Raw genomic sequence first — 17,878 nt, 5'->3', positions numbered from 1 at the left:
CCACAGTCCCCTGCTGCTGTGGCTGGCCCGGGCAAAGCTGTCCCAGGTCCTGGGTGCCTGTGGCCAGCCAGAGGAAGGGAAGCCCAGGTCCTGTGTGCCTGCAACCAGCCAAAGGAGGGAATCCTGGGTCCCAGGTGGGGGGCAAGGCAGAGGCAGTTAGGGGCAATGAGGCCAGCAGGGGAGCAGTTAGAGGCGATCAGGCAGCCAAGCAGAGGTGGTTAGGGGTTATCAGGCAGGCAGAGGTGGTGAGGGGAAGTCAAGCATGCAGAGGGGTTAGGGGCGATCAGGCAGGCAGGCAGGTGAGCGGTTAGGAGGCAGTGGTCCTGGATTGCGAGGGCAGTCAGACATTCTGCGAGGGGTCCAGGATTGGAGAGGGTGCAGGCAGGGCTGAGGGACCCTCCCCCCATCCCTGTGCACAAATTCCATGCACCAGGCCTCTAGTAGAGAGAATAAGTACCTTGCTCAAGGTCACACAGTCAGCATGTGCTGGGGTCTGGACTTTGAACCCAGGAAGTCTGGCTCCATGCCTTTAACCTCTACAAAATGGGCACTTATCTTAATATCAGTGTTCTATTTGAACCCTAAAAACTGACCCATACTTGGCAGACTCTGCCTTTCCCCTTTGGTCTACCTCCTTATATTATTTAGGCTCATGTCTTTCTTCTCTACTAGCATGTAAGTGCCTTGCAAGGTTTGAGCTATTTCTTTTTAATTTAGTATCTACACCGTGAGTGCTCCATGGTTTCAAAAAAAGTCAACAAAAAGAGTTCCTTTCAATTTGCTATCCTCCAGCTTACTTATGATTCTCTCAAAGAATAAAAATCTAATGACCAAATTGATAGAAGGAGGGGTGGTCTTCTTAGGTATGAAAAAATTGTGAAAGAACTAGGCGGGGAGGGCATGGAGAAAACTGGGAAGAGAGGACAGTGAGCTGCCTGTTGCAAAACCTGTGTTTCCTAGGTAGGATATTGGCTTTGACTTGAAGTATAACATACACATAGAAAAGTATCTACACCATGAGTGCTCCATGGTTTCACAAGTGTTCAGCTCAACCAATGCATCTTCACAAACTGAGCACAGTGTGCAGCATCACCCAGATCTAGAAACAGAACTCCTTTACCCCCTTTGCTTCCTCTAGTCCTTAGCTCCCCCAAGGGTAACCACTGTTCTGACATTTAACATCATAGAACAATTTTGTCCCTTTCTGTACTTTATATAAATGGAACACATACAGTATGTATTCTTGTGTGAGATTCATTCCCAGTCTAGAGATGAAGACCAATCATTCTCAATGCTATGCAGCATTTTGCATAAATAGACGACAATTTATTTATCTATTCTACTGCAGATGGACACTGGATTACTTTCTAAGATTTGGCTATTATGAATAGCATTGTTATAAACATTCTTGTGCATGTCTTTGGTTAGACATATGTAAGCATTGCTGTTGGTATGTACCTAGGAAAGGACTTGTGGGGTCAAGGGGTAAAAATGTTCAGCTTTAGTAGCTACTGCCATGCATTCCCCCCAAAGTAGTACCTCTATACATTTTAAAATTTAATAAAGATCAAAACTACCCTATAAGTATTATAATTTGAATGAACAAACAAAGGCCCAGAGAGTTCCTAAGGCTAAATAGGTGTAGGAATGAGTCTGGATTCAAATCCAGCACCACCTGATATCAAAGCTCATGCTTTTCATCACTACTCTGAACTGCTTTTATATCTTGGAGAGAATTCATGTCTTCACTTCCCTCACTGTCTGCAGTAGAACCTTTGCTGTTGCATTAAGGTAGAGAAGACTGAATGTGTGAGGCTGCCCTATTTGGTGTAGTTTCAGGAGAACCATAGTTTAGTTAGTGTAATAAATCTTTGAGGCTGCTATGCAAGAACAACCTTGCATCCCCCTCCAAAGCACTTAGGGATAGAGAATGCCCACATCCTATGCTTTTGCCAAAAGACACAAACAAGTGGGTGTATAGAGAATTGGTGGTACAGGTGAGACATCTGACAGGTGTTTCAGGTCGCAAGAAGTTCTGCTAGGTATGGGTGGTCATATGAGATGAAAACTTTTGTTGTTGTGTCAGTGACAATGTTTTTGAAGTTATAGTATTAGAAGCGTATCAGTCAGGACTCTTGGTCACAACTTAACTCAAACTTACTTAAGCAAAAAAAAAATATTTTTTGTTCATGTAATGAAAGTCCCAGGATCCATTGGGCTTCAGGCCTGCCTGCATCTAGGTGCTAAAACGTCACTAGAACTCTGTATCTATCTCTTGGCTCTGCTTTCTTCTTTGACTTCATTCTTAGACAAGATCATCCTGAATAATAATAATGGTATCCGTCAGCAACTCTGGACTTCATTCTAATAGTTTGACAACATGGTAAGCAGAGGGGCCTTTTCCCAATAATTCCAGCAGTAGTCCCAGAGTTAACTCTAATTTGACTCAGTTTGGGTGACAGGCTCATCCCTAACCTAGTCACTATGGCAGCAGATCGGAATGTGCTAATTGGCTAAACTGGGTTGTAGGGTCTGGGGTTAAGATGAAGCCCAACTGAATGACCTGGATTGAGATTTCTGGTGCAAATCATTTTACTTTCAAAGTGAAGCAGGGATGTAGTGAAAGGGGGGCAAGTAAAACTAACAAAGAGCCATTATGCAGATTTTCTGGCCCTGGGACACTACTAAAAAGTGCTAGAGGAAAAGCTGGCAAGTCCAGTCTGGGTCCTGTGGCATACCAGCAAGGGCTAGGCATGAGGAAAGTGGTCATCTGCCTTCAACATTTATCCTGGTTCTAGGCGCAGGCCTGACTTTCTCCTGGGTCTGTCTCAATGGAGCAGAGGAACTGGAGAGAGGGGACCATGCCTTGGTAAATAGCCCACATGTCAGTCCTGTGAGGGTCGCCCTGCCTCCTAAGCAGCCGGATAGTGAGACATTAGCAAAGATGTTAACCCCACATAAAAAGCATGCCGTTCAATAATTATGTAAATTAGCTGGCAATTAGATAATGTCACTCACGTTTCCTCTCCTGCTAGATTTCCACACAGCAAATAACTGCTTTTGAGCTTCTGCACCAGCTTGGATAGTCCATGCAGGCTCTGGGGCAAATCAGCTACACCCGTGGCTACCTGGGCCATCCTATGGCTCAAGAGAAGGTGGCAGCTGGATAACTAGGTGGGGAGGGCTTCTGCCTCCCATTTTCCCATTTCTTGAGCTTTGGTATAGCCCAGCTGTGGGCAAACTGCAGCCCTCAGGCCGGATCCGGCCTGTTTGAAATGAATAAAACTAAAAAAAAAAAAAAAGGCTGTACCCTTTTATGTAATGATGTTTACTTTGAATTTATATTAGTTCACACAAACACTCCATCCATGCTTTTGTTCCGCCCCTCCGGTCCAGTTTAAGAACCCATTGTGGCCCTCGAGTCAAAAAGTTTGCCCACCCCTGGTATAGCCCATTAAAGGGCTAAGGAAGGCCAAAGGATAAAAGAGCCATTGGCTTGAGACCTGTGATACTTAATGTAAGGGGATCTTTAGCTTTTGGCCACTTTGGCAGTTTCCCAGTGGCCACTGGAATGTTTCCAATCCAAGAAATAAATGGAAGGGCTGGAGGAGAGAATGTGGGCAGCACCAAGGCTGTGAAGACCAGATAAACCCAATTCTGATGTCACCAGTCTTGAAATCAGATTCTTCCTGGCCCCTGTAGGAAACAAAGCTTGGTTTTTCTTAGTCAGACTTTCTGATCCCCCACAATGCAGGCAGGGGAATGTTAGTACCTCCAATGCTGGGCTTGAGGGAAGGACATATAATCAGATGAGAGAGGGTCAGCAGGCAGGACAGTGTGGCCACTCCAGAGCAGGCTGGGTAAATTCCCATGATCCTCTGCACAGGAGAGTGTTCCTGGGCAGCTTAGTTAATTCTTGGATTTCCCCAGATCACTAGGCTTGTGCTGCATTGCCCTTTGGGGCCATCTGAAGTTGGCATCCAGAGAAGTGTGGGGGCTCAGGATTGCTGTCATGGAGCAGAAGTCAATTGATCCCCAGGAATTCTCTTCAGCTTTTCTTTTCATGCTTTATTCTTTGTACACATGTTCCCTGAGCTTCCATTCCATGCCCAGGTCCTGTGGCAGGCACCATGGTGAAGTAGACCTGCCTCAGGGAGCTCCCCATCAAGCTTCCTGAGCCTGGGCTCTTCATTGCTGTGCTTCATGTCTCTAGTCTACATTTGCCTCCACTACTTTTTGATGACCTTGAGGGTGGGAATGGTTTCTTATTCTGCTTTGATATAGCAGTGGCTGGAAGGAATCAGAGCTCAATAAACAGACTGAATTGAGCAAGTCATTTAATTTATAGACAAATAATGACTCTCAGAGGCCCAGGGGTGAGTTGATAGTATAGACCAGTCTCAAGAAGTTTCTGGGGACTGTTCATTTAGAGGGTCTCCCATGTCCCTGCTCATCTATAATACTGGGCCCTCCATCTGAATGTCCTTGCCTCTGCCTAAGGATGCCTGTCAGCCAGTGGACTCCTTGGTCTAAATGGGCAAGGGATACCAGGATAGTGTCACTGTGAAAGCACTTACCAAGCTTCTTGGTTTCACACACAATGGGCTTCATGATGTATGACATGATTTTTACATGCTCAGCTCATCAATAATTTCAGGCTTGGGGTACCCCTTGTGAGAGGCATGTATTTTATGATCAAACCTGCCTTGCTTCCCCCACCTCTAAATCAAATGTATGACTGGAAAGAGAGGAAGGGGAGCAGCTGTCCTCTGAGCACATTTTCCAAGAGTGAACCTTTTCAATAATTTTATTTGAGGAAATACATAGATGTGGCAGTTATTGAGCCCAGAAGGTGCCCTCTTTTCAGGACAAGGGTTTCTTCTCTCCCCTAGGATGTTGCCTTTTGCCTTGGTTGCCATCCCTCCCGTCAATGAGCACATTCTAAGAGATTGGGCCATATGTCATCTCCTGTTAGTCACCTCTGGCTTCATGTCTTTCACTCACTCCATTCCAACAGCACCAGCCTCCAACATATCAGCCTGTTCTTGTTTTAAGACCTTTGCATGGACTACTACTTCTGGAACATTCTTCTATGATATTTACATGACTAGTTCCCTCACCCTCTTTCAAGGCTTTTCTTAAATCAAACCTTCCCAAAGACTCTGATTTGTGGTGTTTGCCTATTTTCATATGTGAATGCTCCTAGCACAGTTGACTTGATGCTACCAAAGTGACATTGACTAGCTCAAAAATTTCTGAAATTTTAACAGTTGATTCTCACCTGCCTGCATGAGTGGCACTCCATATCACTGTGTCCATGTTCAAGTTAAGCATCTGTTGCACCATTGGAGGTGCCCATTTCACACTTGGGAACACAATGTGTGGACAAGACCTTTTATAGAACAAATGTTTTTCTTAATGGGCTCAGTCAGCCTTTTGTTGATTGGGTTTGTTTGTTCGGTGGAAATAAGTGTGTGTTCCTGGTTAAAGAACAGCATTTTCCTCTTCATAGCGGGGTAATGACTAGCTTTGCTAATGTGGTCGTCATTAAAATAGTGAACAGTACTGGTCTGACAGAGACCATGGTGAATTATCAAATATGTCAATTAAGCAGCAACTTGCACAGCTCTTGGAAATTACACTCATTGCTCTCATGTGAACAGAGGCGTCTCCACTCAGCTAGATCGGCAAGAGTCTGCCTTCAGGAACCGGATCACATTCCTGACTGGATGCTGGTGCATTTTCAACCAGTATATAACACACATGACATGCTCTAGGTCTGTAACATTCCTTAACTATTCATTTGTTGTCCATTCTGCAGTTTTCATAATTTAAAAAAATATTTGTGTTTTAATATACTGTCCCCACTCCACAGACATATGCACTCATACATACATCATACATCAATGGCTGCTCTTCTCATCCCTTCCTATCTGGACATAAGAAAGGAAGGAATCTAGTGTTCATTGAGCATCTATTATGTTATAGCCTCAAGCTAGGATCTTCCCATACATAATCTCATTTAATCCTCTCTCCATCCTGGTAAAGAGGCTATTATTTTTTCTACTTTGCAGATGAGGAAATAGAAGCTCAAATAGGTTAAGAAATGTGCTTAAAGTTCCACATACAAGAACTAGTATTCAAACTCGACCCTAAAGCATATATTTTGACCTTTCTCCCTACCATTTAGTAAGAGATAAGGATTCTTTTGCTTATTATTCATCTTCTAATGTATTTTTGCTGATTTTTATAAATATTTCTTTCAAAAATTAAAGGTGGGAATCTGTCTTAGGCTGCCTAAACCCAAGTATTATCAAGTTGGAAAAGAAAAAAATCTAAAAAAACCCAAACCCTCTGTCATTTTCATGTTAAAATTATGTGTGTGTGTTTGAATGTATACGTTAACACTTATTTTAAAAATAAACTTTGGCTATGTGACCCTGTGATATGAGTATTATACAAATGTGCTGATATGGCTTTGGGGGTTTTATGCTATTTTTGCATGTGGAAAAACTGAGTGCATTATTAGGAGCTGAGCTGGGGGTCCTGCAAAGGCTTTGGAAGAACCCTGGTCTTCTGTCTAGTTTGAAGCACCAAGCATTGTGGGAATCACTAGAATAACCTGGCTCACAATCCAACCATATTTGTGAGCTAGGATGCAATATTTTCCTGACACATGCCCTAATCTTCTTCTCCTTCTCTCCTTTCTCCCCACCCCCTTCTTCCTGCAGGAGTCCTGGGAAGCAGGTTATGGGCAGGACTGCCTCTGGCCCACACCATGAAGCCTGAATCTGCATCCGCTCTGATGAGGGCCAAGCTCTGTGTGCGCACTCAGCTTCCAGCTGCCCCTCTCCCCGTAGCCCCCTGCTGCTAAGAGGAAGATCTTCAGGATTAGTCCTTGGCCTGTTTCTACCTGTCACCTGGCTCACCTCACCACCCACTCCGCCGGACCCCAGCCCTCTCCCTGGCCTCTCTGGCTGGGGCATTTGGGGGTCCGCTGGGAGGAGTGCATTGCTGAAGGCTCTCACCCACCACTTACCTTCTCCTCCTTGAATCAAGGCCTCCGGATCCACATGGATAGCTGAGATCTTTTCTTGGAGAAAGACACTTTGCTCCTCACTCCAGGCCCTCAGTGCCCCCACCTGACTTTCCTACTCTTTGGCTGCCCTTTCTTCTTGTTCCTGTGCCCATCTCACTTTCCTCCTTCCTCACCCTCTCAATATTTGTGTGATTCTTCCTTTTGTGTGCTCTCTGTCCCCCAACCCATCTCTTTTCCCGCTCTCCCTTCTCTGCGAAGGGGGATCATCCCCTGAGGGCTGTTCCCTGGCTGTCTGCTCCTCTGGGCTCTGTCTGGTCCCCACAGCCATGATGAGTTTTACCACACACTCTGTGTTCTTCACCCTGAAGGCCAGCGTCCTGCTGGGGTCCGTGCTGGGGCTCTGCCTGGGCCTAGAATTCATGGGCCTCCCCAACCAGTGGGCCCGCTACCTCCGCTGGGATGCCAGCACACGCAGCGACCTGAGCTTCCAGTTCAAGACCAACGTCTCCACGGGGCTGCTCCTCTACCTGGACGATGGCGGCGTCTGCGACTTCCTCTGCCTCTCGCTGGTGGATGGCCGCGTGCAGCTCCGCCTCAGCATGGACTGCACTGAGACTGCTGTGCTCTCCGACAAGCAGGTGAATGACAGCAGCTGGCATTTCCTCATGGTGAGCCGTGACCGCCTGAGCACGCTGCTGGTGCTGGATGGCGAGGGCCGGTCTGGGGAGCTGCAGCCCCAGCGGCCCTACATGGAGGTGGTTAGTGACTTGTTCCTGGGCGGAGTCCCTGCAGACATACGACCTTCTGCCCTGACCTTGGAGGGAGTACAGGCCATGCCCGGCTTCAAGGGATTAATCCTGGATCTCAAGTACGGCAACTCAGAGCCTCGCCTTCTGGGGAGCCAGGGTGTCCAGTTGGATGCCGAGGGACCCTGCGGCGACCGTCCCTGTGAAAACGGTGGGATCTGCTTTCTCCTGGATGGCCATCCCACCTGTGACTGTTCTACCACTGGCTATGGTGGCAAGCTCTGCTCCGAAGGTAAGGCCCTCTTCCTTATTCCTATTCAGTGAGTTGGGTGAAGGCCAAGAGCCCTGGTAGAAACCAGCCATACCATTGAAGTGCATCTTTAGCTGCATGTTAGATAATCCGGTCCTTTCCCCAAGGAGCTAGTGAAAATCCTTTGCTTGCTCTCAATGGAAAATCCATCAGCTATCAGCAGAAAGAGAATCCTGGCTACTCAATCATGGGCTTCTTACTCAATATTTGGCTATACTCAAAGGGCTGGATGAAGTGACTGCAGAATCTGTGCCCAGCTCAGCTCCTTCCACCCAAGCACAGCTTAGCAGGATCAACACAGGGCAAGAAATCAATAGAAATTGGCAAAGTGGTTATCTCTGTCCCTCCTGATTCCTTGAGAATTGGACCCCTAGGGATGGATGGAAAACTCCCCATTACTTCCTCCCTAATCCACAGCATAGGGAATGCCTGTGCAAAGAAGAACTAGGGTGGATAGATTGCATGTCCATGCTTGGCCCCACTGTAAATCCAGTCCTTCAACTGTGCCCCTCCTCTCACACTATTCTGGGAGGCGTCTAGAGGATGGATGAGGCATCTGGGGATGGGCTGTCTTGCCTCCTCCTTCTAGCACTAGGATTTTTCATATGAAGTACTTCTTTCCTGTTCTCTCCTCTCCATGTGTGAGAACAGCACAGGAAAGCACAGAAAATGAAAGGACCCTTGTCCAGCCAAGTCTCTGAGAGAGCTGGCAACACTTAGCATAGTCGTGGAGAACATCCCAAGTTCAACTACAATTTTCCAGGGAGAGGGAGGAAGGGACTCATGCCCAAGGCTGCCCTCATCTTATTCATAAAGTTTTGACTATTTGGGATTAGATCTGAAAAGTGGCCCAGGTTTTACTTAAAATCCAGATTTCTGGACTCATTAAAGGCCTAGATTTCAATAGGAAGGACCACTGAAATGACCAAGTGTATGAGAACTGGCCATATGGGTGTGTGTGTGGTGAGGTTGGGATGAGGAAGAGGCAAGGAAGTTACATTTACTCTCATCCTTTTGGAGTTAAACCCTGGATTCTTCTAGAGATGTTTGTGTAATCATCTCATGCTGTTCTCTTCATGAAGGTGTGGGATGGTATAGGGCATAATAGAGATCCTCAACTTTGGTTGCATAATAGGATCACCTGGAGGAGTTTAAAAACTCATAGCATGGACAATTTATTCAGAAGTTTATGGAGTGTGGGATTCAAACATCTGTATATTTTTTGAGGCTCCCTGGCGATTCTATTGTGCAGAACCAGCAGGCTGAGTGAGGTCAGGTCAGTAGGGCCAGGTAAGTGTTTTAGCACTGACTCCCAGGATCTCTTTGAGGTGAGGCCCCACTACCTTGAGATTTGTAATGAGAAATGGTTCTGCAGGTGTTCCTCAAACTTTCCCAGGAAGAGCTGAACCCCCAAAGCAGGTTGTAGTTGATAAGAACTTTAGTTACTAGGAGCTATTTAAACAATTTTTAAAATCAAAGCTAAATTTATTTCACAGGTGATACGTACTGGATACTAGGACACTTTCAGGGTCTTGTTGGAGGCCTCTGTGTAGGTCACATATGGGCTATCACAGGGGTATTTCTGGGTCTCTGCTGCTTCTTTCTTCTACTGGGTTGGGCATCGTATTTCCCTTCCTTTGGATGGGCTACAGGCGCGGCAGATGCTAGACATGCATGTCATCTCTTCTGGCTTCTGTTCCCCCCGCCCTCACCCCACAATGAACCCACTGGAGAAAGGGAGGGGAAGAGGGGCCAAGCCAACCCCAACCCACAAAGCCACGTCAGGAATATGGTTATTGAAGCACTTCTCACAAGCAGGTGCCTTCTGGAGCTGACTGCTGTTCCAAAGCGTCTTGGCTTTGGAGAAAGTCCTGCCTGAAGATGCTGACATGATCACTTGTTTTTCATTCGCCCAAAGGATCTGTTCAGTTCTCAGAACTTGTACTGAAAGCTGGAATTCTTCCTTTCTAGGGACCAGGGTGTTTGCAAGTGTGTTGCTAACTTGCTGATTATACTTGATTGCATTTTTTTGTGTGTTTAAAAAGAACTCATTTCCTCTGGGCAGGTCTGGATCAGCACTTTTCTGCAGGAAGAATTTCTATACTGTATATGTACACAATCAGTCTTCTCTCTTTTTGTTTTGGTGTGTGACCTATAGCAGAATTTCTTTGAAGCTGATTGAAGATCAATTTTTAATAGCTAAATGCAATATGTATATTTTAACAATAGTTCTTTCTACAGGGTTCAGATCATCTCGTGGCGATGTACTGATACTTCTATTTGTAGAAGGCAAGCAAACAGCTTAGATCATTTATTCCCCTGATATGTAAATAGAGTAAATAAACTGTGTAGTAAGAGGAACACTTGGTTGGCCTGGAACAGAGCCGTGCAGAGGTTGAGGTGAGGGCAGCTGTTGGGGAAGTATCAGAATTTACTGTTGATAACTTGGAGCCTGTTGATCCCGGTAATTGTTATCATGTCTAATCAATCACAAAAATGCATCACAGGCTTTTGGAGAATATCTGTTCTTGCTACACACAGTTAATTTTTAGAGTCAATGGGGAAAACTCACCTGTAACATATTAAGGGGGGAAAAAAATCACAGCAGCTGCTGAGTGTCAAGTATATCTGCATAAAACAAGATAAATAGCCTAAAAAATGCCTACCCATTTTCCTCAAGATAATGTGGTGAAGCAGGTAGTGAGGATGCATCCATTCCCTCTTCCCCCTTTACATTGTACAGGTCACAGAACTGAAACCAGGGGACTTATTCCCAGCAGTCAGTCCCGTGTACCAGGCATCTGATTGTCCCAATGTGTAGGATGAGCCCTACCCTTTCATTGCATGAGGGCTTGCATTTGGTGTGGAAGATTCATTTTGTACTTTGTGCTTTAGCAGTTCAAGAGCAAGAAGAGTTGAGTGGGCTCCTGCAGCTTCAGATGGATGTGGTCAGGGCCTGTTGGAGGCCCTCTCTGTGGTCCATTAGCTCCTAGCATGCCGGCGGGGTTGATGTTTGTTTGGCCTCTCTGGTTTTCTACGCCTCAATGGCTCCAAAATGTCTCCATGTTGCCCTTCAGGAAGAATGCATATCTCTTTTATGGGCTTTGGGCTATTTTCATCCCCTGTTGGTGTCTTCTCTGGTTAAAACCCAGAGGGCACCAGAAATAGTTGCTGTGGGAGAGTTGGGCCTAGTGGGTAAGAGGTTCCAGACACAGTGTCTTCTCTGTTAGGTGCTGAAAGGCTATTGGCTCTAGTTGCAGACCCAACTCCACACAGCCTTCCTGGGAAGATTTCATTCTGAGACCCCCAATGTAATTTATGGTCACATTGCACATTCTGGCACATGATGGAAGGAAGAATGACTAGATTTTTACTTCTCTGTGTTATGTTTATGAATAAAATATTTTGGGGCTTAACTTCAGCTTTGTTAATGTTGCCATTTAATCTTGCCTTTTCAGTCATGTGCTTGGAGGATAGAAGAAGTGCAGACAATTCAAAATGATTCTAAAATGAAATATATCTGCTTTGGAATTTAGTTAAGCTAAGGAGCAACACAGTCACCTGGTGTTTGTTTAGCACAACCTGTCCTATTATGGGCAGCCCTGAAGCCCACAAGACAACGAGGAGGTATCCCAAGCTCCCACTAGGGAGCAGGTCCCTCATGTGTCATTGAGAGCTTGTCATTACCTTGAAATGAGTTTAAAGTTAACTGTTTCTTTAAAAAAATATGAATGTGCATGTATTGAATTTCACAGCAATCTATGGTCATGAAGAATTGACTCATATCCAAGGTGTATAAATTTCAGTACTAATCTCCGTGAAGAGTTCATTTAGCATGATGTCCGCCTGTTGCAGGCGGGGTGGGGCCATGGGAAGATGGAGAAGGCCTCACAGGTTGATCTCAACTCCCAAATCTTGGTACGTGGGCCAACTATTTTTTTCTGCTGACATGGGTAGGTGTACAAACCAGAAGTTGCTTGTCTTGAGTCTCAGCTATAAAGTTTTTAGGTATTGGGATCCTACAGTGAAGTATAGTGGTGAGTGTTGGTGACAGGGGCCAGACCCTTATTACAAGCACACTGTTGTATGGTGCCCATTAGTCTACTCCCCCAACCCTCCTACTGTCTGAAGCTGACAGCCTATACCAGTTGGTTTGATTGATGGCTCAATACCACTGTGTGGCCTTGGTATGCCTTCCTGAACGTTAATTTTAATCATTTCTCTTTTTATTGAGAATTTTGTGACTTTGCCCCCATTTCTCAAAGCCAGAACTAAGATGAAATGGTGTTTCAAGAGAAGATGCTTACCTGAACATTTACAAGGGCCAAAGACATCGGATGCTGGAGTTGAGTACCAGTGATTGCCACAGCTGGATTCTCCTGTTTTGGACACGTGTAAAAACACAATCATCTTCCCTCCCCCTTCCCAGTGTACATCCTGCCAGAATTGTAACTGGCTTTGTTCCTAATCTGTGTTCCTGAAAGGCTTGTGGGGTGGGAGGACCGAGGGGAGTGCTGAGTAGTCAGAGAGTAAAGGCTGACTTCTTTCAGAATCTTTCTCCCTGGTATGGAGCCCGCAGCACAGAAGCAAGGCCTTAAAACATACACAAAGGAGGACTGCTGCTTCTGAGACATGGTGCCCCACGAATTCAGGCGTTAGGTTGGGACCAGCCCAGCCAGCAGGGGTTGTCACTAAATGGAGCCTGAATAGGGGTCTGATTGCTCCTTTTTCCTCCTCTCCTCCTGATTACCAAATGAAATTTCCTGGTATGCTGTATGCTAAATGGCAGAGCAGCCGCCTGCCACTTGCTCCAATAATCCCTCTTTTAACTGCGGAGGGAAGAGCAATTTTTTACACCTCCCCCCATAGCATCTCTGCCTCCTTCAGAGAAATAAGACCCTTCTTCCTTGTTCCCCCTCAATGGGGTGAGAACAGCCTTCCTCCTTTGCAGGGCCTGCACACCAGCTGCAGGGGGTGGGTCTGGGTGATGCTTCAGTCCAAATTCAGCAGGGTTGAGGGTCGGCAGGCATTTTGCCAGGAGCCTTGAGTGGCACATGAACTTGCATTTGCATTTGGTAATGAGACACCACAGGCCCAGTGCTGGGGGCTAATTATCCTCAAGTCCCCTAGCTCCCTTTGCAGGCTGCCTTGGAAAGATGGCTCCCAGTTTCTGGGGCAGCTGCCCATCAGCTGGGTCCTCTCCGTCCTTCACAGGCAGAAGAGGTGGGGTGTGGGGGATGGGACTAAAGTGAACTCCCTGATGACTCCTATTGCCCTATAGTCACTGGCCCCACAGTGGTGTCCAGAGCAGTGAAGCCCCAGAGATGGGTCTAGAGTGAGAGAGGCTTTGAACAGGGCTCTGAAGGTCAGTACCCTTTCTTGGACAAAAGTAATAATGATATTATTACTATTACTATGATTGACTACTACCATGTGCCTGACATCCTAGGTGCCTTATGTGCGTTGTCTCATCTAATCCTCACTGGCCCCATTTTACAGATGAGGAAACTGAGGAGCAGAGGAATCTGGGACTTGAACAAAGTTTAGTGTAGTGGTTAAGAGCGTTGCTCAGGAGTGAAAACATTTGGACTTAAACCTGGGCTTGTCCACTTACAAGTTGTATGTCTTTGGAGAAGGTTTTGGAAGCTTCATTATCCTCATCAAATAGTAATAATAATAATAGTAATAATAATAATAGCTAACAATCATAGAGCACTCACTCCATTCTGCACTGTATTACCTGCTGTGCATGTATTAGCTCTTGTAATCCTCACAACCACTCTTGACACTCTTTATTGTTAGTCACACTTTGAGAATAAGGAAGTAGAGAGATAAGAGGTTAAATGACTTATACAAGGTCACACAAGGTCACAGCCAAGCTGGGGTTTGTATCTATCTAGGCAGTCTAGCTTCAGACCCCACAGTCTTAACCACTGTACATCCTGCCTTGCAGCAAAGCAGGGATAATAAGAAATTGTACATTATGGAGTTGTTGAGAGCATGAAATGAGACAAAACATATAAAGTTATAAGCATAGACGATGGGAAAGAACAAGTTCTGACTCCGGGTTGTTGGTCTCCTGATGAGCATAACAACAAACCCTGTGTCAATTAGGTTTCACAGGTTTGAAGCTTTCTTTGAGCAGCCCCCACTCCCCGCTCCCCCAACCCAGCCCACCTCTGCCATTTTCCTTCATCTCTGTTTGAGAGGTGGCAGAGATCAAAGGAGGGTGATTTCAGGAGGGTATAGACTCCAATTTCATTGTCATTCACCCCTGCCTGAGGGCATGGGGTCACTGAACATGGGTTGTGCCTGTTGGACTATATTCAGAGCTCTTTTCCTGTAAAAGAGGTGTTCTGGCCCCCACGCAACCCGATGGGGCAGATGGGCAGGTAGGCAGGCCTTGCCATCCCACATAAAAAGTGAGAAGATCAAACCTAAGGTGCCTTTGAACTTGTTGTGGGTAGAAGGTGTGAGGGAAGGCTGAGACCTGAGAGCCCAGAGCCTCACCATGGCATTTTATTTTTGCTCCTAGGTTCCCTTCTCAATTAACACAAGTGGCCTGTGTCTCCATGGAGAAATGGAGCATTGCCTCCCTGGATGCTGATGATAAGCAAAATGTCAAGCTCCTGGTGTAGGAGGTTATCAGTGAGGCCAGTCCCAGGAGACTTGCTCCTCCCAGTCAGAGAGAAAGAGAGAATATGAGAGCATGAGAGAGAATGAAATGAATGATTCTGAGCATTCAGTTCTCACCCTCAAGACCCTGGTTTGAAAACAAGTTTGGGTGGACCCAGGGGTCCCGAGGCAGCTGGAGCGAACTATACCACACTGGAGCATCACTGGGCAGCATGACCTCTGCAGACTTACCTTTGGTTTCCCAGGTGCCAGGAAGTACCCAGCACCATGGCGGTAAAGGACGGAGCTCCGGGATTACTCTGTCAGACTCCTTCTCACTCTCCTGCTGCCTTCTGACTCTCTCCACAGATAACAAAACCAAACTCCCTTTCTCAGTGTTTATTCTCCTCTTTTCCTTTGTGTGTGTGTGGAAGGGGGGATTATTACAGAGGCGGATTTACCATGAAACTAAAATTGTTATATATCCTCACTCCCATGGGCCCCTTCCAAGGCCCTCTACCTTATTTTGCATTTATAATTTTTTTCTTAAGGATTCCCCAATGTCACAAGCTCCCAGCCCCAGGTCTGTGGATCTGCCTCTGTTAAGAAGACGTGTTGCTGTCCGGTGACAGCAATGTTGCTCTGGGTGTATGTATGATTCCCCAATGACCTATGGCCCTTCATCACAGACAAATTGCCCTTCACTTCATAACCAACAAGGCAGGAAGAGGGAGTGAGGGAGGATGGAGGGCACAGAGGAATATGGTTTGGGAAAGCGTGGGGGGGGAGGCGGGGGAGGACATCTAGGATATCCAGTGGGTACAATGTGTGCAGTAGACTTAAAGGCACCAGCTATTGTTTGAACAGAGGGAACACCTAGGCTCCCTCTTGAGATTTTCCCAGCTGAAGTATGGATGTTTGGTTTGCCATGGCTCGGTGGGGGGCTGTGTTCCAGGTGACAGTCTGTGGCTGATGGAGGAGAGGCAAGGCAGCGTGGCTCTGTAGGCCTGTCTCCGTGATCTATCTGGGAACTGACAGTGCCAGTGGGTTGTCATTACTGCTGTTGTTCTCCAGAAATTGATGTCTTTGGGTGACCTACTTAAAAGCAATACAAGGCCCCCTTTAAATGTGTCATTGTCTATATCTGCTCTCAAACCTCCACTGATGTCCACAATGTTCCTAAATAATGTACTTTCCAAAGTTAAAAAAAAACACTTTTTTTTTTTAAACCCAAGAACCAGTACCGGCAGCTTTTAGAAACAAATTGATCCCAGCCATCCAGCCAAACCACCCAGCGCCACTCTGATAAAACTGACTTTGCATGTGGTCCCTGGAACTGTGAATGCTTTCAGTTCTTTCGGGGGAAATGTTGTACTCTGCAAGGGTATGTGAGGGCCTGGAGGTGTGGAGATGAAAGAGAGGCAGTGACATGAGCTGTAGGCAACTTAAAGCTCCCAGCTTAAGCTGTGCAATGCATTTAGGATCCTTTTGGTTTTACTGAGGCTTTTATTTAAGCATGGTATCTTTGTAGCTAAGAAAATGACCCAGGGGAGCTTTGCCTTCAAGTTTTCCTCGAAACTCTATGCATCCAATCCTCTCCTGACAGTTTTGCCTCCCACCTGCCAGTTCGGTTTTCCTGAAGTGGTCCCCTTTGCAGGTGCAAAGCCCTCAGAGAACAGAGTCTCAGTACTCCAGTGGCTGTAGGCAACTCGAGGGTTGGTGTCTCCACTCCAGCGGGCAGTGCATTCCAGGCAGTTCCATACCCGCTCCTCCAGCAATGATTGACAATATGCAGCCTGCAGCCCCTGGAGAATAGAGACAGTGTAGTGTGATTGTCCCGTTATTTACTTAATAAGCTGATTTCAAATAGAAACAAGTACCTGAAGTGTGAAGTGGGATGGCTGAACTCACTTATCCGTGATCCAAACTGGAAAAGGCTGGCAAAGCTGGAAAGTCATCGGACACTTATGGTCCCATAATCCTCTTTGTTTTCTCAGGCTTCTCTCCTGTCCAGAAGGGGTTCTGTCTCTGGCATGGTGAGCCTTGGACGGCTCAGGGAATGGGGAGGAGTAGGCTCCGAGGGTGTTAAGCTCTTACCCATGGAATTCTTAAAAGACTAGTCACTCCACATTGTATTTGCTTGATCTGGGTCAGGAAAGACAGGGCTGGAGTTGAAGCTGAGGCAATGTTCTGTGAACCCCTCCTCAGTTTTTTTCTTGTGTATGGCATGAAGCACTCACAGATCCCATGACCTGTGTAGAAGATGGTCTGATATTTATATGGCCTCCTGGTCATGGCTTTGCCCTGTGTGGTGCACTGGAAACCAAGGTACACAAGAAGAATAATCTGCACTAATAAAAGAGAAACATGCAAATTAACCATCACTCTGCTACACCCACCAGCCAATCAGGAGTGAATGTGCAAATTAACCCAACCAAGATGGCAGTGGCCACAGAGCTGAAGTGAGCAGGAGGCTTGAGTTGCCCCCGGTGATGGAGGAAACCAAGCTTCCCGCCTGCCCTGGCTGGCCCAGGGCTCCGCTCAAGGCTACAAAGTTTCAATTATAGTAGATAAATAAATCCCAGATACCTGCTTCCAGCCCGCCCTGGCCTCCACTTAAGGAGGCACTGAAAAAAAGAAAAAGAAAAAATGGAGAGGCTGGGAGCTTGGGTCACCAGGGGGTGTGGCCAGCCTGAAAACAGCCATCAGCCCCTCACCCAGACTGGCCAGGCATCCCAGCAGGACCCCCACTCTGAAGGGGGTGTGGCCAGCCTGAAAACGGCCCTCAGCCCCTCACCCAGGCTGGCCAGGCACCACAGCGGGACCCCCACCCTGATCCGGGACACCCTTCAGGGCAAACCAGCCGGCCCCCACTCATGCACCAGGCCTCTATCTATACTAATAAAAAGGTAATATGCTAATTAGACTGGGAGACCTTCCAGGAGACCTTCCAGACGTTCTTCTGGACAAAGCCATGGTGGCGGGGCCGAGGTAGAGGTGGTTAGAGGCCAAGAGGGGATGGCAGTTGTGGGTGATTGGGCTGATGGGGGGCAGGGCCGTTGGGGGTAAGCAGATCAGCAGGGGGCCAGTTGGAGGTGAGCAGGCCATCAGGGGGGGTCAGTTGAAGGTGATCAGGACAGCGAGGGGGGACAATTTGGAGTGAGCAGG

At 46.8% G+C, this 17,878-nt stretch overlaps 1 protein-coding gene across 17 annotated transcripts in view; it reads left to right on the top strand.

Moving 5' to 3' along the window:
• NRXN3 (neurexin 3) overlaps window positions 1–17,878 on the top strand; it is a 1,545,560-nt gene that overhangs the window by 63,112 nt on the left and 1,464,570 nt on the right. For all 17 annotated transcript variants that reach the window (XM_070415785.1, XM_070415793.1, XM_070415776.1 and 14 more), the window contains exon 2: window positions 6,732–8,077. In XM_070415785.1, coding sequence (XP_070271886.1) covers window positions 7,366–8,077 — 712 coding nt within the window. In that variant the 5' untranslated portion in view covers window positions 6,732–7,365. The remainder of the gene's footprint in view (window positions 1–6,731; window positions 8,078–17,878) is intronic.

The sequence above is a fragment of the Myotis yumanensis genome, unplaced genomic scaffold (assembly GCF_028538775.1).
Source record: "Myotis yumanensis isolate MYYU_CA2020_CCGP unplaced genomic scaffold, mMyoYum1.0.hap1 SCAF_1, whole genome shotgun sequence".
Classification (NCBI taxonomy): Eukaryota; Metazoa; Chordata; class Mammalia; order Chiroptera; family Vespertilionidae; genus Myotis; species Myotis yumanensis.
The sequence above is the reverse complement of the archived record's forward strand: the minus strand, read 5'-3'. Positions and strand labels throughout refer to the sequence as shown.